The 22,621-nt window shown below is 39.3% G+C and overlaps 2 protein-coding genes across 2 annotated transcripts; both read left to right on the top strand.

Moving 5' to 3' along the window:
* The first annotated feature begins 14,761 nt into the window (after positions 1–14,761).
* On the top strand, positions 14,762–21,920 carry LOC112865784 (uncharacterized). The gene is made up of 5 exons (XM_086676430.1): positions 14,762–14,816; positions 17,212–17,418; positions 17,780–17,913; positions 18,171–19,187; positions 19,499–21,920. The coding sequence occupies exons 1-5, from the start codon at positions 14,762–14,764 to the stop codon at positions 19,517–19,519; spliced, it is 1,434 nt and encodes a 477-aa protein (XP_086532556.1). The 3' UTR covers positions 19,520–21,920.
* LOC147576836 (syncytin-2-like) lies at positions 20,546–21,361 on the top strand. Its single transcript, XM_086676428.1, has one exon. It carries the CDS (start codon positions 20,546–20,548, stop codon positions 21,359–21,361), a length of 816 nt encoding a protein of 271 aa, XP_086532554.1.
* Positions 21,921–22,621: the final 701 nt, after the last annotated feature.

Raw genomic sequence — 22,621 nt, 5'->3', positions numbered from 1 at the left:
ATACCACCCACTGGGTGAGCCAGTGAGACCAGGAGGATCAGAAAGGCCAAGTTCCAGCCCACAAGTCACTAGATGAATATTTCTGTAATAGCTTGTTTGTAGGACTAGCTCCAAAGAAAGTCGTTGAAGACAATCTGCCTGACTAGAAATTTTAGCTCCTGAGAGTTGGTAATTCAACTGAAGCTAATTTATAGATATTACCAGTAGCTGGGCATGCAGAAACTAGCTGCATAAAAGGTCATATAGCCTGAGTTTCCATAGGAAGTTTGGTGCTCAGCTGTTCAGAGCAATTGTTTGAGTGTTATTAATATGTTAGTCATGCTTTCTTACGTTTATTTTAACTTTTAGAGATGTTGATCTTCATTTATAGGCAGAGCCTCTACCAAAGCTGTGGCTCACTGCTCACTTCATTTTACTCCCCGGTCATGCATACCAACATAGTTTTAAAAAGAAGACATGGGCTGGAGAGTTAGGAGACCTGGCTTCTCTTCCCCGTGCTTCTACTAACTAGCACTGAGATCTTTACTGCTCTGTGTGTTAGTGATTCCATCCGCAAATTGGTGATAGTGTTAATTCCTCTACCTGCCTCACTGGATTGTTTGAGGACAACCTGAGAAAGTGAGTGGAAAGTACTTTGATTAGTAAGTGCTATGCAAATTGAAAGAAATTGAAACAATTATGTTAAAGGCAATGAAATGGACATTGATAGAAGGGTAATGGGTTTGTCCAGAAACTTTCTCTGGGTGGGTTAAACCCAGGTTGCCATTGCTTTCTACATTCTCACTAAGCATCCATTTGTAATTATGCATGTAGTAAAGCATAGCCTTATCAAACAAACTTTAAAATGGAAATAGATCGAAGCACAATATGAGTTTCAAGAAAAGGAAAAATACAGTAATTTTAGTTAAAATGTTTGCTTTTGCAGTATAGATTTTTCTAGGACTTATATACTCAACAATTCAAAACATCTGCAGTGATCTAAAATCAGAGCTCACATTGCCATTATAAAACAAGCACACTTGACTAAGTGTCAACCTTTATTAGGGAAACAGTATTTTCTCAGAGACAAGGAAATATGTTTGTAGGGCAGTGGCTTATAAGATTTTCTTTCCTGTACTCCTGAGTAATGATATAAGCCATCCTCACTGTCTCTTCATCTGTTTTCCCACATTATTGAAAGATGCTTTATAGCTTGCTTCTGAGACTCTACGATTGGAAATCACTGAATACCAAATTAATGTTTTCATCACTCTAGGTTGGTAAAGAGGAACCTACTATTGAGTATGGTCCCTGGAGTAGAATGTTCTGGTTAATCAGATAGGCTTCTGCTCCACCAATTTTATTTCCCAAATCATCCTCTCAGAATTACCACCCCTTCCATAGAGGCACCTAGACTGTATTTCCACAAGTCCAACAGTTAAAATCAGAAAATCAGGTTTGGGGGCACCTGGGTGGCTCAGTCATTAAGCATCTGACTTTGACTCAGGTCATGATCTCTTGGTTTGTGAGGTTGAGCCCCACTTCTGGTAAGCACGAGCCTGGCTTCAGGTAAAACACAAGCTCCTCTTTGGGTGAGCCCCACTTCTCTCTCTCTCTCTCTCTCTCTCTCTCTCTCTTCCCCTCTGCCCCTCCTGGGATTCTCTCTCTCTCTCTCTGCCCCTTGCTCACTTGTGCCCCCACCCCCCCCCAAAAAAAAATCAGGTTTTGCCTTCTCCTGTATTCTTCATTCACTGGTGCAATGACCTGGGTAACTAACTTAATACCTGCGATTTTTAGTTTCTCTATTTGAAAAGTGAGGATAGAAATTATATCTGTTTTATCAGACCACATATATAACGTTATTGACAATGCAGAAGGCTCCTTCTAATAATAATAATTATTATTATTCCTTCTAATAATCATTAATACCAGAAATAACTAATATTCTGACTGCTATCATGATAGACTAGTTTTTGCTGACTTTAAATTTCAATCACAAGGAAGTTTACAATGTTTGCTTTTTGTGGCTGGCTTCTTTCACAAAATATTATGATGGTGATGTTCATCCGTTGTTGAGTATTACAGTAATTGGCTCATGTTCATTGTTATATACATTTTCTTTAGCCCAATCTAATGTTGATGGACATTTAGAGTGTTTCCAGTTTGGGACTACTATGAATAATGCTGTAACCAAAGCTAAATCCATCCGTCCTATGTGCAGCAAAGCATATCACCGAGACATCAAGTATGCAGCAAGGAAAGGGTTTATTTGAGAGGCAAACAAGGAAATGAGAGGACGAGCCTCAAATTTGCCTCCCCAAAGGGAAAGAGAACATTTTTTTTTTTATAATCATAGGGGTTGAAATTGCATACATATTGATGAAAAGAGGGAGGAGACATGACTATTCATGAGGGCAGATGGAGTGTGCACATTAAGCAAGCATATATGTAACATACCTCCTATGTTCACTTGGGTGGAGGCTTAACAACAGAACAAGGCAACATTCAGTCCCTGATATCAGGAGTTTATCTTAAGACAAGAGAGAGCTATGAGCATGCTCCAAGAGCTGGTATAAACTGGATGGGGTCTTGGGCTCATTAACTTGGGAAAGGAATGCAGGACCTTGCTTGTTCATCAGCTGGAACCTAACAGTTGACGTTGAGTCCAGACTTCGGCAGAGACAGCTAGTGGATTTTTTAGTGGGGTATGAAAAAGCACAATAGGTGATTGGGGGAAACAGTGATCTGAAAAACAAGATTTAAACGTTCTGCTAGTTTGAACCTCATTAACCCTATGAGACACAGTTCTGATGCCACTGCATATACTATTTTATACTTCTTGATGTATTCTGGTTTTACATATACCTGGTGGGGCAATTAGTGAGTGGCAGGGCTTGTGTGTGCTTAGCTTTAATAGATACTGACAAATAGTATTCCATACTTTCTGCACTAATTTATGCTTCCACCAGCAGCATGGGAAAGGTTTAGAAATTTTTTATAAGTTTTTTTAACTTATAACTTGAGAGACAGAGACAGCATGAGTGGGGGAGGGTCAGAGAGACAGGAGACACAGAACCCCAAGCAGGGTCTGTGCCACCAGTACAGAAACCATAAGATCATGACCCAAGTGGAAACCAAGAGTCGGACATTTAACCGACTGACCCAGCCAGGAACCCCAAGGTTTAGAACTTCTATAACTTCTATTCATACTCTGGGATTTTTAATCACATTTCATTATGGTGTTAATTTGTATTTCTCCAGTCTGCTTTTTGGAGTTTTGAATGTTTTTTGAAGAATGATTTATTTTTTTTTTTTTTTTGCCAATTTTCGAGGTTAATTTAATTTTCTTATTTATTTTTAGAAGTTTTATTATTTTATTTATTATGAGTCCTTCTCTGACAAACGTACCCCAATATCTTCTCTCATTATTTAACTGGCCTTTTACTCTCTTATGAGTGTGTTTTGATGACTGTGACCTTCATTTTATAAAATTTGATTTATTTATTTATTTATTTATTTTTCCTCTGTGGTTAGTGATTTCTGGGCCCTGTCAAAATATATTATACTCACCCCTCTTCAAAGTAAAGAACATCCTTTCTGATGGTGTCAGCAAGAAACTGCTTTATCTCCTCCATTTATGTCTACAATCCATGTGCAATTTATTTCTGTGTATTGTATATTGCATTTTATTTTTCCATGTGGATATTCAATTGATCTAATTATATAAGATTGGTAGATTCCTTCTGTAATTGTTTTCATCAGTGACTCATCTTGTGCTGAATTTTATTTGAGGGAAGGCTTTTTTTTGAGGGAGCGTTCTTAATAACAGTCTAATTTTAAAAATAGATAAATTATTTTTTTCTATTTATTTCAAATTTTGTTCTATCTTTTGGTTTCTGACTTCCCATGTTTCAGATGAACAATCGGCTGTAAGAGATTTTTGTACATTTTTAAATGTAATGCTCTTATTTGTTTTTCCAACTTTTAAAAGATATTCTGTATCTTTTTTTCACTGGTTTTCCTATGATAACTACTTTATATGATTTATTTTACAAATATTAATCCTATCTGGCTTTAATAGGGCTTACGTAACTGAGACAATAGTTTTCAATTGATGAAATAGGGAAAATTTGGAAATTTATAGAAGAAATGAAAGGTTAATTTTGCATATGCTATTATTGAGACACTTACAGATTTGAACTCTAGGACTGTTTAAGGACTGGTTATATAAATCTAGAATGCAATAGAGTGAATGTAGATAGGTACAATTACCTAAAGATAGAGTGGATCAAAAAAAGAAGAGAATGGAGAACTGTTACAATGGTGTGCCTTGAGTTCAGAAAAGGGAAATTAAGTTAGACACACACACACACACACACACACACACACACACAGCAGTTTTGGGATAATGTTTGAAAAAAATATCTACTTTGTCAGAATTGATGACAGAATAGGAGGTGCTAAAGTAGAGACAGATTACAATAAGAAAATGTTTCTAAAAATTTTGGTGAGGATAAGAGGTTGTAATTGGGTTATAGTTGTTGATATAGATGGTGTCAAGGGAGAGTATTTAACAGGTGATATTTACATCAAAATTTTTATAATGGCTCTTACTATGTATGATTCCATTTGGATATGCTCTAAGAGCCAGGGAGCGGAGATGTTGGAATGCAATGAAAAGTACAGTAATGTTCCTTATTAGAAGCTGTTATTAGTTGAATTTTGTCCTTCAAAAGATATATTCAAGTTCCAAGTCTCCAGAACTGTGAGATAATAAATTTGTGTTTTGTTTTGTTTTTATTGTTTTTTTTTTGTTTTTTTTTTTTTTTTTTTGAGAGAGAGAGAGAGAGAGAGACAGAGACAGAGTGGTAGCCAGGGGAGGGGTAGAGAGAGAGGGAGACAGAGTCCGAAGCAGGCTCCAGGCTCTGAGCTCTCAGCACAGAATCTGATGCAGTGCCCAAATCACAGACTGCAAGATCATGACCTGAGCCAAAGTCAGATGCTTAACTGACTGAGCCACACAGGTGCCCCAAATTTGTGTTGTTTTACGCAATCCACTTTTTGGTACTTTATTATGGCATCTCTAGGAAATTAATACAGAGACAAAACAATAATTACAAAAAGCAAAATGAAATTACATGATTCCTGATTGGCTACTGTAGTTGGTAGAATAAAATTGAGATCACTTCTAATACCTTTTGATCATTCAGCAATTTAAAAAGCAACAGAAAACAGCAGATAATAAGGGAAGGGAGTTGGAAGTTTTGAGTAGAGAAAAGAAGATGTGGTGCAGTCAACTCAAAAAGTGTATGATTGAATGAGGAATGAAATGGGAAATGAAGTAAGATTGCTAAGCGAGGAGAACCATATGCAATTGTGGCTATATGTGAGCTTGGCTTTATCTTTTTCTTTTAGCCAGGCTCAACTATTTTGAGTCTTAGCTGAAATTTTGTAAAGGGTGAACAAAAAAGGAGAGTGGAACTAGACCACTCTGGATATATTCAAGGAAGTGATCACAGTGTCAGACCCTAGTATCTTGTCTAGTTGGGACAGTAGTGAGGATAGAAGGCTAATGGAAAGCAGGCACATGGTGTCTGTTGGCAAGTGGATTCAGCTGAATTAAAAATTGTTAGGGAGGTTATTTAGAATATGTGAGCAGGTGAGAATCTAGTTTGAGGTAGGACGTTTGAAATCAATGTTGGGAGGTGGTGCAGTTAATGTTAAGTAATTGCTTCCCAAGTATTTCTATTCAGGGCATAGATACAAAATGAAAACATATACTGTACATGAAAGCTGAGGTCAACAGATGGGGTTTCTTTCATCCAGTCCCACATAGCTGCCCTTGTAACTGAAGGAATTAATATCTGCGATACACTGTATCTTAATAATGACACAAATACATGGCACAAGATGATGAGAAACTCTCGCTGAGAGTAAGGCGGTGGGAGTAGGTGACTGAAGTGAATTCTGTTGACGTGAGGTAAAAGAAACCGGTTAGGGTGTTGAGTGCATTGCATATTTTCTTTTGTATGTTGTCTACCTTTTCCACTAGAATCCTTAATATATTAATTACAGTTATTTTAAACTTTCTGTCCTTAATATGTTAATTACAATTACTTTAAACTTTCTGTCTTGGGGCGCCTGGGTAGCTCAGGTCATGATCTCACAGTTGGTGAGTTCAAGCCTTGTGTCGGGCTCTGTGCTGACAGCTCAGAGCCTGGAGCCTGCTTCGGATTCTGTGTCTCCCTCTCTCTCTGCTCCTCCCCTGCTCACATTCCATCTCTCAAAAATAAATAAAGATTTAAAAAAATTTTTTTTAATAAAAAATAAAATAAACTTTCTGTCTTATAATTCCAACATTTGTGTCATATCTGAGTCTGGTTCTGTTGTTTGCTTTGTCTCTTCAGAATGTGTCTTCTTATCTTTAAATTTCTTTGTATCTTTTTTTTTCTTTTTTCTAAAAGCTAGACACAGTGTACCAGAAAGTAGAAACTGAGATAAAATGCCTCTTGTCTAAAGATAATTGGGGTCATTTGAGGTTAATTGGGGTTAATTGCAAAGACTTGGGCTACAAGATTTGTTGTAGCTGTAGGTCTACTGGTCTTGTTTTTTGCCTCTTCTGTTGTGCTTGTTCTCCCCTAAGAACTCTTTAGGGAGCATTCCTTGCAGTTCTGTTAGCTGTAATCGACTGTATTTACACTAGAGTCCTATTGATGTGATAGGAAGGTGTAGGAGAGGGAAAGTTTTATCATCTTGTGATTAAATTGAATTCTTTTGGTGGATCTTTTTCCTTGGGCTAGAGCGCCCCCTTCACAGGTGTTACTTACCTTCCCTACTCCTTTGGTAGAAAGATCTGACCTAGCTGAAGCTGGATAAATGCCTTTAAGGATCTCCAGGTGAGTTAAACCTCTCTTAAAGTCTTATCACCTGGAGATAAGCCTTAGGGGCTTTTTCTTTTCTCTTCACTGTGAGAACCTGCTGGGTTCCTGGAGGTAAAGTCTATTAAAGCAAGCCTCCTCCCAAGACTGCAGATATCCTAAACTTTCTAACTCACACACTAGTCCACACTCAGCCTCCAGCAATTCAAGTGCTCCTCTGGTGAGTGGCTTCCAGGATTTTGTTCCACGTAAACAGATTTCGACTGTATGCACCTATCTCTCCAAACTTTGGGGTGGCAGCTTACCTTGCAAACTCATTTCTCTGGTAAGTCCAATAAAAATTGTTGATTTTAGTTTTATACAGCTATTTCTTATTGTAAGGATCAGAATAATGAACACTTAGTTCTTTACATATCAGAATTGAAATTGTCTTTTGAAACCAAGCATTTCAACTGAATATGATTATTTCCTTGTCATATCTTTAGACACGGAGTCTTTTTGCTATTTTAACTTTCTTATGAATGTTAGAATGAAGAAAATGCTTTCAAATGTTGTTTATTGTTCTTATGTGTGCATTAAATAATATAAATGACTAAATACAGATTAAAGGGAGATTTTTCTCAGAGATCAAATTTCTAGGTGATTTTGGTGAATTTTATTTATTTTTATTTTTATAAAGTTTATTTACTTTGTGAGAGAGAGAGTATCAGTGGCCAAGGGACAGAAAAAAGGGGGGTGGGGGGAGAGAGTCCTAAGCAGGCTTCGCACTGTCAATGCAGAGCCCAATGCAGGACCCAAACTCAGGAACTGTGAGATCATGACCTGAGCCAAGATCAAGAGTCAGATGCTTAACCAACTGAGAGACTCGGGTGCCTCATATTTTAAAAAAATAATTGCTTTATTTTATGTATTATCTACAATAATTAACTTTTTCATAATAGAAAATACCATCATTTGTAAAAAAAAAAAAATTATTTGTAGAAAGAATGTGTCTTGCTGTGGTTAGCACAGGATGCTGAACAGAACAGCAAATTAGAAAACTTATAGGTCCTCAGTTACACTGCTAGAGTATCTATGATGAATGATAAAATATTGCAGTTTTAAATAATATAGTTGTAAACATTAAGTATTGAATGTGTGTTTTAGGACTACATTCTTGCAATGTTTATGTATTATATGCATTTGTATGTGCTTTGTGTTTGATTCTTATTAGAAGTAGAATCTTGTTGTCTGAATCATCTGAAGTGAGAAAAGACATAGTCACAGGTTCTGTAAAAGTTGTGTGACAAAGTTCCTTGAAGACAAAGATATGGATAGATATGGATATGATAGAGGGAATAGGAGTTTTGATTTAGTCTCACCCTGGTTTGCATCCCAACTATACAACTTGTTACTGTCTAAAAACCTCCCCTCTCTAGATCCATTTTTTTCTTCTTCCAAGTTGGGATCTTTTCATCATACCTCCATCCTAACTGTTTTCCTACCATTCCTCCTTTCTGTTACTACCTTAATGATTCAAAATCTCCAAATTCACCTGCAAGATATATAGAGCATTTCACAGTTTATTCCCTGCATGTCTGAAATCACTTCTGTTGCTGATTCTTCATTCTTTTCATTTTTTTAATTAAAAAGGTTTTTCGATGTTTTATTTATTTTTGAGACAGAGAGAGACAGAACATGAACAGGGTAGGGGCAGAGAGAGAGGGACACACAGAATCTGAAGGAGGCTGCAGGCTCCAGGCTCCGAACTGTCAGCACAGAGCCCGATGCGGGGCTTGAACTCACGGACTGTGAGATCATGACCTGAGCCGAAGCCGGATGCTTTACCTACTGAGCCACCCAGGTGCCCCTGATTATTCATTCTTAATAGCCACAAGTATCCAGATGTCTTTTGTGACTCTAGCTTTTCCTCTATGTCTGCTGCTACATATTTGCCCATGAGAGTTCTACCACCCTTTCAGATCTAGTCCATGTTTAACATTATGAAGGATTACTTCCAGATCACTGTTTGTAATACCCCTATTGTTATATTTTACATCAAGACATTATTTCTGGACACCATTATCAAATATCTGCATCATTGACTAGTTTGTGATTTCCTAGAATTCAGAAACTACACACACATTTGCATCACTCATAGTGATTGTATCACTGATAGTCTATTGTTTTGTCCATGATAAATTCTCAGGGTTTAATTTGGGCTAAGTTTTTTTTTTTTCCTATGACCTAAATGTTGCCCGTAACGTACATTATGTTATTCTCTGATAAACATGATCTCATCCCATAGCAAATCTCTCTAAACTCTTATTGGAGATTACTTGCTTCACAATTGACTAGACAGAAAAACAACAACAACAAACAACAAGCAAAAACAAACAAAAAGCTATCCTGTATTTTAATGCATTTGGTCAAGTCTGAGAGGTTTAGGCCCAAGTGGTCCATGTTTTCTCCAATTTGTGGCTGTGCCTAACCTGTGTCTGGGGATGTCTAGTTGGAAATCCTCCAAATAATATTAGGATACTCCAAGATGTCATGGAACAGGAAAAATTAATGTTTTTTTTTTTTTTTTTGGTGTAAAATCTTTTTATTTTATTTATTTATTTATTTTTATTTATATATGAAATTTATTGTCAAATTGGTTTCCATACAACACCCAGTGCTCATCCCAAAAGGTGCCCTCCTCAATACCCATCACCCACCCTCTCCTCCCTCCCACCCCCCATCAACCCTTAGTTTGTTCTCAGTTCTCAACAGTCTCTTATGCTTTGGCTCTCTTGTTAAACTAAGCAATGCTATATGTCATGGAGGTCCTTTATTGGGACGTGGCTGATGCTTCAATTACCTGAGGTTTTTAAACTGGCTTAGGGCTTTAAAATATTAGGTCAATATATTTTCTGTGTTTACCTGCCATTTCTTCTGAAAGTAATAACAACTTATAATATTTGCATGAGTATGTTAAATCGTGCTTTAAAATATAATGAAGTATATCACATTCAGCAGGGACCTATAATCCTTTGACTGAAGTTAGAATTCAGAAGTGTCAATACTGTGTACTTGAATCTTCTTACCTTTTCTGGGTCAGGAAAAAAAATATATGTACATTTATGTAAATGTAAATTTGTATATTTTCTCTATTGCTCTCACTTGTATCTTTGTTTTTTATCATGGGATGATACAAATAAATTCATCTAGCTCTTTGAATGACTCAAATACAAACATTTTGTTAAAAGAAAGATATATATTTTCTTTTGACATTCAAACCATACCACTCTTAATATCCATTCTTTTCCCAAATAACCCAAAGCCCATACAACTTTCCTGTGTTTACTTTTACTTCTAGGATCTGTAGCACATGTATGAACTGACACTAACATCCCTTTCCAAGCTTTCCTGAACAATTCATTATAAATTAGTTATTTTTTTATGTTTATTTTATTTTGAGAGAGAAAGAGTGCAAGCAAGGGGAGAGGGGAAGAGAGGGAGAGAGAGAGAGAGAGAGAGAGAGAGAGAGAGAGAGAGAAAATCCCAAGTAGGCTCCATACTGTCAGTGAGGAGCCCCACCATGGGGCTTGAACCCATGAACCATGAAATCATGACCTGAGCTGAAATCAAGAGCTGGACACTTGACAGACTGAGCCATCCAGGCACCCCTGCTATTTCTATGTAGTATTAATCTTTACTTCAAGGTTTTTCTATATTTACCCTAGAAAATATAAATTACACCTTCAAGAAGACTTAAAAATAATTAATGCCTTGTCATGGAAGGATAAAGAACTTTAGAAGAAATAGTTTACATTATAAGTTATGAAATTTACACATGCCTTCTTCAAAATAAAGACAAAGAAAAGGAAATGTTAATCATAGAAATGTTAGCCTTTTGAGAAAATGTGAACAGATTACACAGGAAGGGTGAGGAAGTAGAGCCAGTATACATCCAGTGCAAAACTTGGATGGCAGCAAGGCCAAGATTTATCACAGCCCGTGAGGTATCCTCTAAATTCAAAATTAGTTTTCAATATTCGTTTATTATATCTTAAGTATATTCTTATTTTAAAGTACTTAAAGATTCTCTGATAAATCCTGACATGTTTATATCCCAGTAATAATTTATGATATATTTTAAAAGAGAACACCTTAAAGAGAAAAAAAAAATGTTAATACTAGTTAACATAATAAAATATTAATACTGGTTAATCTTTATACTTAAAGTATTCCCATAAATTATATGATTTAATATATTCACAAAACTTGTATTCTTTAAAATAATAAGGGATAGAAAAAGGTCCCTTTGAATTATGTTCCTGATTATCTCAAACTTTCAACTCCCTATTGAGGCTAGTACAAAAAATCAAAATGAATGACCTGAGTGGGGGAGGCCTAGGGGGTATATCCAGGACTGTACAGCCTCCTGGATCATGGCACTCTTGGACCCAAGGGTGAAGCTAAGGGACCCATGATTAGAGAAGAAGGTTTGCTTTTCCTAGAGGAATCAGGTAAAGGGAATAATGCCTCAGGGTATTCAGCTGCAGAATCCTCTGACTCTCCCCAAGAAAGAGGGACAGCTTATTCTATGGGAATCTGGAAAAGTATGCCAAAACTGATAGAATTTGACAGACCTGTGGTCTACAATAGTAGCCGATTGCTTCCCCTTCCTGTGTTTGGGGTAGGAGTGACAGACAGGTGCACTGGAGATTAGGGATCACAAAAAGTCTTTGAATACCTTTAGGAGAAGAATAAAGTTTTGCCAATTCACTTACCACTGGCCTAACTTGGTAATAATTCTCTCACTGCTTATGTTATTTTTTTAATCTTTATTTTTTTAGTACTTGACAAAATCTGAAGGACCAATGTATATACGTATTAATGAATTTAAAACCACCGTAACTAAATATGTACACAACACACACATACACTTTCATGCATACATACACACACAACTTAGTAACCTAAGGGAAGAGGTCTAAGTTATATATCACAGAGATTTCTAGTAAACAACTACTAGATTGTCCAAAGGGAAAAACCAATGAAAAGATTTAAGAAACAAAAACAAACAAAAAAAGCAAAAGCAAAAGCGATTTCTGGAAATTAGAGATTACATTTAAATTAAAAAAAAAAAAAAGTAATGGACAAAAGCAGGCTAAAGGATTGTCCTTCCTGAGAATGTATATTAATGGTTTTAAGTATATAAGAAGGAGAAGAAGAAGAAGAAACCAGAAACTAGAAAAAACAGTGATATAAAAATCATAAGGGAAACGATTAGAGAGTTGAAGAAAAGATCCAAAGACCTAACATGAGCAGTAAATGTTCCAAAGGGAACAAAGATATCAGGACAATGAATTGAACAAATGGTTTGAAATTTTCCCTAAGAAAAGGGCTGAAGCTTGTAGGTTAAAAATCTAAGACAAGATTAATAATTACAAAAATCCTCTCAGTCCTATAATATTCTGGTGAAATTCTTGAACTCCAGAGATAATATAAAAATTATGTTTTTGAACATTATGAAAGTCTGCTTACAAAGGGCAGACAACCTTACAAAAAAACTGACTTCTCCCCTGAAATCTTGTATGCTAAAATCACTAGAGAGATACGTGCATGCAAATCAGAGAAAGGAACAAAATCCATTAATGTTGTATCTAGTCAAGATATCACAGATATCTTGAGGCAAATGAATACATTTTGGGAAATGTAAGAGTTTAGAGAAAATTATTGAAAAGAGTATAGAAAATTTTATGAATGTTATTTAATTCCCTCAAGTTTCACACTTAGGTAGAAAAAAGTAAAAGTCATAACTTGAAAATACTCAGCAGGTGAACTAACCATCTACTAACTTAATCACATCATTTTGTTAGTAATTTGTAATTTTGCAAAAAATTTAAACACATTAAATAAGGTATAACTAACAAGATGTTAATTTGTGTTACATTTATGTTTATAATAACATATATGGTTCACTCTATATACCTAAAAAGGCCTATAGCAGTTTGTCCTCATGGATTTTCTTTAAGTAGAAGCAAACCAAATGGGAAAAGATAAATGTACTTGGCAGTATTTTGCCCTGTCCTTCCCAGAAGTAATGGCCTAGCAGAAGATAGTTTTCAATCCTCACATGCTTTTTATTATATTTTTGATACTATGTAGTTATATATGAGAAGAGTAATACATCAAAACAATAAAAATGGTAACATGTATGCATAGGTGTTTACAATGTCTTGTGGTCACAAACATCTGGACTGAGAATATTCTGAAGTATATCTTCTTTTGTACATGTGGGAGAAATTCTAGTCCAAATACCTTGGAGGGAAGTTACTAATTCCAGGGTGTATTTTTCATCTTTACCAAATACACCCAAATTGCTTTTGTAGTTTCTCTTTTTTGCTTAATGTTTGATACATTTAAAGCCTTGACATTAATACTTCATGTGTATATTTGGAACAGTTACTATTCCCAGTTTGATTCTTTTCAATTGTATTTAAGGAATAAACTTATTCAATTTTTGTATGTCTGAAATGATAGTGTATGCCTATTCAACTTTAAATTTATTTTCTGCTCAGCACTTTGAAGATATTATTTCATCTTCTGGCTGTTTTGATACTATTGTGAAGTTCAAGTCCCAATATTGTTTCTCTGTAAGCAGTCTTTCTTTCTTTAGACTATATTTAAAACTTTTTCTTTAAATTTTTATGGCCTGTCCTTATGATGCTTAGAATAATAACAATCATTATTAATATTAATTACTTATTATTATTATTGATACCTGAGTTCTAACAAACCGGAACAACTCCAATGTGAGGTGAGAGTAGCCTGAGGTTTTAAAGATGATGTAAGCAGTATATATTCCAAAAACATGTGAGGAAAGACCCAAAGTTAGCAATTCTTAGAAGACGCATATTACCATGAGGAACCAAGATACAAAAACTAAATGTCTAATTTTTTTTTTCCTTGAGGACTGATCTCAGCCTATTCTTATAATGATAGTAGACATATTTGTGGCTTCCAGCTTTATGTTAGAGTTCCAATTTTCTTCTTATATTTTATAATCTTTTCATTCCTTTAACTTTGTGGCTGCTAAAAAAAAACAAAAACAAAAACAACAACAAAAAAAACACTCTTAATGTATTAAAGAAATTAAGAAATTTATCTAGCACTACCAGCGTAGTATCCCATTATTGTCCTCCCTTATCAATTTATGACCCTAAGGATTGTTGCTTTTTTTTGGCCAAAATTATGTTATTAAGAAGACAGTTTGTTAGATTTTTTAGGCATTATAGTAGAATGGTTCATAGTATTACATTTTGGACATAGGAGAATCTTTGTATCCTATTAGTTATATACTTATTTGTATTTTATGGTAATTGTGGATTCACATGCAATTGTAAGAAATAATATGAAAAGATTCTGAAAAATTGTACCCTATTCCTACAAATGGCAACAACTTGAAAAATTATAATGCAGTATCACAACTAGGATATTGATACTAATGTAAGCCATCATTAATGTTCTAATTTCCCCAGTTTTGCTTGTACTAATGTGTATATTTGTGTGTCTGTTTAACTGTACATATTTCATCACCTGTGTAGGTTTGTTATCCTACAAATCCTGCATATCCTGTTATCCTACATATCCTGTCAATGTTATGATTTAGAAAAGCTCCATTATCACAAACCTTCCTCACTTTGTACTATTACAACCACACTCCCGTCTCCCACCCTTCTTGCATACACCTCTCTCTCATGTCTGTCAACTACTTATTTGTCCTCCTTGTCCAAAGACAAGGTAACTTGTCTTTCCATCCTGTTCACCTGGTCTTACACAGTGTGGCAGTTTTTAAATTAAAATAATAATAATAATAATAATAATAATAAATAAGACGAAATACCCCAGAAATCAATTTGAGGATTGTCAGAATGCACTCCACAACTAAAGGAAGAGGCCACATTGAAGAAGATAAAGAGTGTGGAGGTGTGGTTTAGGGGAAAAATGGATTGCCAGTGCTATGGAGAGAAAAAGGGCAGAAAAGGACATGAGAGAGAAGAGCACACAGGGGAATGCACAAGGAGAAAGTTTCCCCCAAGCCACTGGCTTATAAAATGAGAGGGGCTGAATTGTGTGAGTTCTTGCAAGCAGCAGGGATTAAAGGCTGGAGATTTAGAGGTCAGTAGGCTTGACTGGGATCTAGCCAAGATGGCATGCTGCTGCTCTAGAGAGAAGGCAGACAAACGACCTGGGGGCAGACAGTATGGAAACAGTGATCTGAACAATGTCTGGGGCACAGAGAGGGGGTAATTTGCTGTTCTCGGAGATAGATTTGGGTTGTTTCCACTCTTCTTGGGGTCCCCCAAATATCCTGAGGTCCTGAGCCTGACACAGGCTGCTTGATTACACCTGTAATCAAAGTACTTAGCCAATTTGTTTTCCAAAGGGGCTGCACTGGCTCCATAAAGTCAACCTTAATACCATAAAGTTGTCTGGTCATATCTGAGCCTATGCATGTCTCTCTCAAATATGACATTCTAGTCAAAGCCTTGGTAATGTAACCAATGTTCTCAATGGTGACATTACATGAGGACCAGCTTCTTATTGAACTTATGCAAATAACTACGATTATTTTTGCATTTTTGTCATTGCCACAAGCCCCACCAAACCCTTCTAGATATGAACTTACAGCTAATACACTTCTCACGTCTGGCATTAACACCACCAGGGCCTTTATTTGTTGGATTATTGTTTTGATCTTTAAGATAGCCTCTTGTGTGACTGGCTCCCCAATCCCATCAGCTTCCCTTCTTAACCAAGGCATTTAAAAGTCTTAATATATGTGTTAGATTGGGGGAAAAAAGTTTTCCAGTCAGCCAATAAACCACGAAAAGCCTATAGTTCCTTTTCCATTGTAGGGATTGGGATTTATCAGTGACCATTGCTGGCATCACCTTTGTCTTACCTAACCAGATGACACCAAGGATCTTTACTGACTGACCCAGCCCTTGGATCTTGTCGATGTTTACTTTCCATCCTCATGACTTAAGTAACCTGTAATAATATGGCTGCTTAAGACAGGGAGGTTAAATCTTCACAGGTTAACATGATATCACCCATATAATGATAAAACCCCATCTCCTTTGACAATACCCATCTTTCCAAATCTCTGGCTACCATCCCATGACAAATTGAGGGACTGTGGAGATCCCCCTGGGGAAATGCCTGGAAGGTCCATTGTCTTTCATTCAATGTGAAGATGAATTGGTTTTAGGATTCAAGTCCTGATGGAGTGCTGATAGATCCAGTACACAATAATGTGTCTTAATGGATGCCATGACTTTCTATCAGCAGACTATATTTAGTACTGCTGTATGGATGGGCAGAGTAACTTTGTTGAGTTCCCTATAATCTATTGCCACTCACCAGGTCCTGTTAGATTTCTTTATAGGCCACAAGGAACTACTGAATGAGATTTGAGTAGGCCTAATTACCCCCACCTTTTCTAATTCTTTAATGGTAATGGTAATCTCATTATGCCCGCCAGGTAGTTCATATTATTTGCTTTTTTTTTTTTTTTTTTTTACTCTCCAGGAACAATAGCTGTATAGGTTCTCATTTTGCATTATCCATAGCAATGGGTTTCACTACTTGGATGTGCAACCTGAACTCACCTGTCATTGTAGTTAGATCCAGATCCTATAGAACATCTATACCCAAAATATATTCAGAAATGGGGAAAACATGCACTTGAAAACAGTAGAGAGGAAGCCTACTGATCCGTAGGAGAGACTATTTTGTCTGACATTGATAAATTGTTCCCTATAACCATCAATAACCTCTATATCTTGCTGAAATTTTGAGGGGTTTCCATAGGTAAGTGCATTCAGCTCCAGTGTCTGTTACAGCTAATACAGTCTGTTTGTTAGAGACCAATAAATGGTTAAGTCAACATGGAGCCTCCAGTTGCTCCCTATTGCACACAATAGAGGGTAATGTTGACCTAACCCTGAGTCTCTAGGGGTAGCCAGTATCCATCCCTGAAGTTCTTCCATTAGGGGGACTGGGTGATACATTTTGATTTTTTGAGCCTTCTTTCAAGGGATTAAAGTATTTTTCCCTTAGGCATTGCCTTCCATAAGTTTAGCAATGAGAAGCCGAAGAAAACTGAAACTTAATCAGCTTGTTCCGCTTCTGTACAATGCTTGAATTACGGGAAACTGAAACCTAACCAGCTTGTTCCGCTTCTGTACAATTGCTTGGCGCGCCCGCGAACTCCTGCCCAATCGGTGCATTACCCGTACCCTCCAGCTTAATGTCAACCAATCAACTCCCCGCTGACTGGAAATCCCCCAAACTGTTTACCTCGGCCTATAAAAAGCCTGCGCAAACTCCCCTCGGGACCTCGGAGCATCACTGTTCGTGAATGCACGGAGGTCCAGGTTGGAACCTGAAATAAATGGCCCTTGCCGCTTGGCTTTGACTCTGGACTCTGGTGGTTCGTTCTTTGGGGTCTTTCGAGCTTCCGGCGTTACATTTGGGGGCTCGTCCAGGATACCCCCAAACCCACCAGACCTCAAGTCAACGGGTCATTTCTGAGACCAATCGGTAAGTGAGCCGGCTCTGTCCGTTTCTGTTTGTCTGTTTGTTTCTGGCTCTCCCGCGCGGGATCCGTATCAGAGACTGACACAGCCCTGGCGGACGCGCTATAGGGCAGTCAGTGGGAACCAGTAGGAGACGTCCTCTGGCACCCGTCTGGGGCACCATTTTGGCCCATCGGAACTCTTTGTTCGGGTTACAGACACCCATTCTGTATCTGGTCTCTTCACCAAGGCACTTTCTGTTTGCCGCCGCGCTTGCGATTTAACTTGTCTCCTCTCCTCTGCAGGTATATCCGGCTCACTCCCGGAACATAAACTAACTTGACCCATCTATTTCTTCCTATACAGACTATGGGACAGAACCTCTCTCCCTTCTTCTGGCTAATTTCAGGCATGTCCAGACTAGAGGCCAAAACCTAAGCCTGGACATCCGCCGGTCGAGACTTATCACTTTCTGCCGGTCTGAGTGGCCCACTTTTGGGGTGGGCTGGCCTACCGAGGGCACTTTTTGTTTGCCTATAGTTTCTAAGGTCAAGGCCAAAACCCTCCTGCCAGGAAAGGAAGGCCACCCAGACCAGGCTCCCTATATCCTCGTCTGGCAGGATCTTGTTGAAAACCCTCCAACCTGGATGTCTCCCTTCCTTTCCTCAGGGTCCTGTAAGATTCTCGCGGCCTGCTCCACTGACCCAACCAAGCCGTGAACCCCCTCAGCGCCCCTAAATCCCATATTGCCCGATAGTCAGGACCTACTATCCCTGGACCCTCCACCCTATCATCCCCCTCCCCTCGCACCCCAGGCCCTGCCCGCAGCAGCTGCCCCACCAGTCGCCCCGCTGGAACTTCTGCCCAAAGGGCAGAACTGATTGCCTTGACACAAGCATTAAAAATAGGGCGGGACCGCAAAGTGACTGTATATACAGACAGCCGGTATGTCTTTGCCACAGCCCATATACATGGGGCAATAAACCATGAGAGGGGACTACTCACCGCTGATGGCAAAGATATCAAAAATAGAGATGAAATTCTGGCCCTATTGGTCGCTATTTGGGCCCCTAAGAAACTGGCCATAGTACATTGCCCGGGTCACCAAAAAATAACTGATCCAATCTCTCAAGGAAATAACCTAGCTGACCAAACTGCACACCAGGTAGCGCAAAAACCCATCCCAGTATTACCTGTGCAGCTACCAGACCCAGGGCCCCGAGATTTACCCCCACAGCCTGAATACTCAGAAGATGATCTTATCTGGATGCGCAAGCTCCCAATGACCCGAGTTACAGATGGATGGTGGAGGGACTCCAGAGACCGCCTTATCCTTCCCGAAAAATTGGGCCACGCAATCCTGACAAAAATACACCACTCTACCCACTTGGGGCCCCGAAGACTTCAAGATCTCATCAGACAATCCATACTGGTATTAAGAAACATCTCTGACCAGACAGAAAGGGTTGTGACAGCCTGTTCTGCATGTCGACTCCAGAATGCACACCCACACGCTACAGCCCAAGGCCACCGTGAAAGAGGAACCCTACCAGGATCCCACTGGGAAGTGGACTTCACCAAGGTAAAGCCCGGCAAATACGGCTATAAATACTTACTAGTGTTCATAGACACCTTTTCAGGATGGACTGAAGCCTTCCCAACCAAGAAGGAAATGGCGCAGATTGTAGCCAAAAAGATCCTAGAAGAAATCCTGCCCAGGTATGGTTTTCCAGTAATGATAGGGTCAGACAATGGACCTGCATTCGTCTCTAAGGTAAGTCAGGGACTGGCTTCCGTACTTGGGGTAGATTGGAAATTACATTGTGCCTACTGGCCCCAAAGCTCAGGACAAGTAGAAAGAATGAATAGAACATTAAAAGAGACCCTTACTAAGTTGACTATGGAGACTGACGCTAATTGGGTAGAACTACTCCCCTACGCTCTGTACAGGGTTCGCAATTCCCCATACAAATTGGGCCTTACACCCTATGAAATCATGTTTGGCAGACCCACACCTATCATACCTAACCTTAAGTCAAACCTCATTCAATTAGATCAAGATAACAGCCTTTTATCTTTCCTCAGGGCCCTACAGTGAGTTCATGAGGCCGTGTGGCCTAAACTAAGAGAACTGTATGAGACGGGACCCCCATCCACACCTCATCAGTACCGCCAGGGAGACTGGGTCCTGGTCAAGCGACACCGACAAGAAAACCTCGAACCCAGATGGAAAGGACCTTACCAGATCATCCTGACAACTCCCACCGCCATCAAGGTAGATAACATCCCTACCTGGATTCACCACACCCACGTTAAACCTGCCGACCCGCTGTCTGACCTCGTGGGACACACTGACAAAAAAACTGCTTGGACTGTAGACCAGAGTAAGAACAACCCCCTCAAACTAACCTTGCACTGTACTCTCCCTAAACATGATCAAGATAATGATCATTATCCTGCTAGCCCTAAACTTCAAACCCCTAAAGGGGGGACTGAATGCCCCCGTTGATAAACAGGCATTGCTACAAGCCCTATATGGAAGGCCCTGTGATTGCAAAGGTGGCATAGTTACCACCATTGCTCTGCCACATAGTAAAAGGATAGTAGCTGGCTCCGTAGGACGAGGGGGTCTACAGCAGCATTACACCCAAACCCAAGATTGTGGGACCACAATCGCTTACCTCACCCAGACTTATGGCAGCACAGGATTCGAAAAGCAGCAGTGGTTATGTGTTAACAAACCCGAGCCCCTACCCCCCATGACAGAATGCCCTTGCAAAACTTTCCAGGAGTTGATACACAGTTCTTGTTATGACTCCTATCAGCAATGTATAGGGCCAGATAACGCTACTACCTACTTTACGGCCATCCTACAAAGTACCAGAGCAGCCATAGCCAGTGATGACAATAAGCAAATCCTGGCTGGCTGCCGTGGCTCAGTTGGAGCCGCCGTCTGCTGGAACCCTCGAGCCCCCATACATGTGTCAGACGGTGGAGGGCCCCAAGACGCTGTTAGACAAATTGAAATGCAAAAGAAACTTAAAGACCTCATGAAACATATGTTATCCACAGCTTAACTACCACCCCCTAGTTCTCCCTAGGCCCAGCCCTTACGAGTTAGACCCTCAGACAATGTCTATCCTAGAAACCACCTTCTCACTCTTAAACACCTCTAACCAAATTTTAGCCCAAGATTGCTGGCTGTGCCTACCCCAACAAGCTCCCCGACCCATCGCCATCCCCACCATAGTTAATATTAGCATAACCAATGACTGCTTCCCCTCTTCCCTACCTGAACCCTTCCCCGTTCATTTCATTAGTACGTTCAACGCATCTTGCTTCATAAGTAACCTTACCTCTCAGAACAACAGCATAGATGTAGGAATCACGTCCCTTGCCCAATGCCACCAGTACATCACTATCAGCTCCTCCCTATGCAGTACTAACACCACTGTATTCGTCTGCGGGAATAACCTAGCCTACACCTACCTCCCCCATAATTGGACTGGAATATGTGTCCTGGCCACTCTGTTACCAGATACTGACCTGGTTGCAGGGAAGACCCCCATGCCCATCCCTAGTCTGGACTTTGTAACTGGCAGATCCAAGCAAGCTGTGGCTGTAATCTCCCTCCTAGCGGGTCTAGGAATTACAGGTGCAGTAACTACTGGGACAGCAGGGTTAGGAGTCTCTATACACTCCTATCTGCGACTCTCCCATCAACTAATTGATGATGTCCAAGCCTTGTCAAGGACAATCCAAGATCTGCAAGCCCAGCTAGATTCCCTAGCAGAAGTAGTGTTACAAAATAGAAGGGGTTTAAACCTACTAACCGCAGAACAAGGTGGCATCTGTTTAGCCCTTCAAGAAAAATGTTGTTTCTATGCCAACAAATCAGGAATAGTTCGGACCAAAATTAAACAGCTCCGGGAGGACCTCGCGCGCTGACAAAAAGAACTAGCCGAAAACCCACTTTGGTCAGGGCTCCATGGGTTTCTTCCCTACCTCCTTCCCCTTTTAGGTCCCCTACTATGCCTCCTTCTCCTTTTTACCGTCGGCCCCATTATAATTAACAAAATAATGAATTTTGTCAGAGATAGACTAAACACCATTCAGGTTATGGTCCTTAGGCCGCAGTATCAGCCCCTGGACACGGAAAACGAGCTTGATTAGCTAACACTGTAGGACCCAAGATTGGCTCCTCGGGTACTTGAAAAAGGGGGGAATGAGAAGCCTAAGAAAATTGAAACTTAATCAGCTTGTTCCACTTCTGTACAATTGCTTGGCGCGCCCACGAACTCCTGCCCAATTGGTGCATTACCCGCATCCCCCAGCTTAATGTCAACCAATCAACTCCCCCGCTGACTGGAAATCCCCCAAACTGTTTACCTCGGCCTATAAAAAGCCTGCGCAAACTCCCCTCGGGACCTCGGAGCATCACTGTTCGTGAATGCACGGAGGTCCAGGTTGGAACCTGAAATAAATGGCCCTTGCCGCTTGGCTTTGACTCTGGACTCTGGTGGTTCGTTCTTTGGGGTCTCTCGAGCTTCGGGCATTACAGCAAGACTGTCAGGGTCCCAGATAATACATCTTGGCACAATTTTTGAGAGAACTTGATGGGCCAACTTTCCACCATTTTATCATCTGCAGCATCCTTTGTTTTTCCTATTTCTCTACTTACATCCCTTATGACAAACTCTTTCAGTTCTAAGTCAGCCACCGTAACAGCTATGATAGCAATGAGTTGATTAGCTATAGGGGATAGAACAGATACTAAAGTAGTATACCATGCCCCAGGGCCTGACTGTAAAATGCAGTCTTTCATACGAAAGGAAAATAATTCTTCATCTGGGTCTCTAAAATACTAGGTGTAAATGGCACATTTCATTTCCAATTTGCATATAATTATAGTTCTTCCAAAAAGTTCCAGCATAATAGAGGGGTGGGAACATCCCCTTTGTTAGGCCAGGTTATCTTAATGCTAGCATTTATCCAATCAATCAAATTAAGAACCTATGATTCTCACCCATGCCTGTAAGTATATAATCTTTGTCACAAGGCAGGTTGAGCAGTGACTGAGGCCATTTTTGATATCTCAAACTCATTTACCATAATACCATCTTCCTGAGTATCATACAGTCAACGCCCAAGTGACCACCTCTTCTCAGCCCTTTTGCTTCCCCATACAGGTTTCAGACATTTCCTATC

This window comes from Puma concolor, chromosome D1 (assembly GCF_028749965.1).
Source record: "Puma concolor isolate L17-30 chromosome D1, mPumCon1.1.hap2, whole genome shotgun sequence".
NCBI classification, from domain to species: Eukaryota; Metazoa; Chordata; class Mammalia; order Carnivora; family Felidae; genus Puma; species Puma concolor.
This window is presented reverse-complemented; position numbering and strand designations above follow the sequence as displayed.

Bases quoted from the DNA above. Each gene is read 5' to 3' on its own strand.
- LOC112865784 (XM_086676430.1), top strand. From the start codon at position 14,762: ATGCACTCCACAACTAAAGGAAGAGGCCACATTGAAGAAGATAAAGAG. The intron at 14,817-17,211 runs GTGTGGTTTAGG...GCCTATAAAAAG, and splicing joins AGAAGATAAAGAGTGTGGAG to CCTGCGCAAACTCCCCTCGG. The intron at 17,914-18,170 runs GTGGGCTGGCCT...ATTGCCCGATAG, and splicing joins CTGAGTGGCCCACTTTTGGG to TCAGGACCTACTATCCCTGG.
- LOC147576836 (XM_086676428.1), top strand. From the start codon at position 20,546: ATGTCTATCCTAGAAACCACCTTCTCACTCTTAAACACCTCTAACCAA.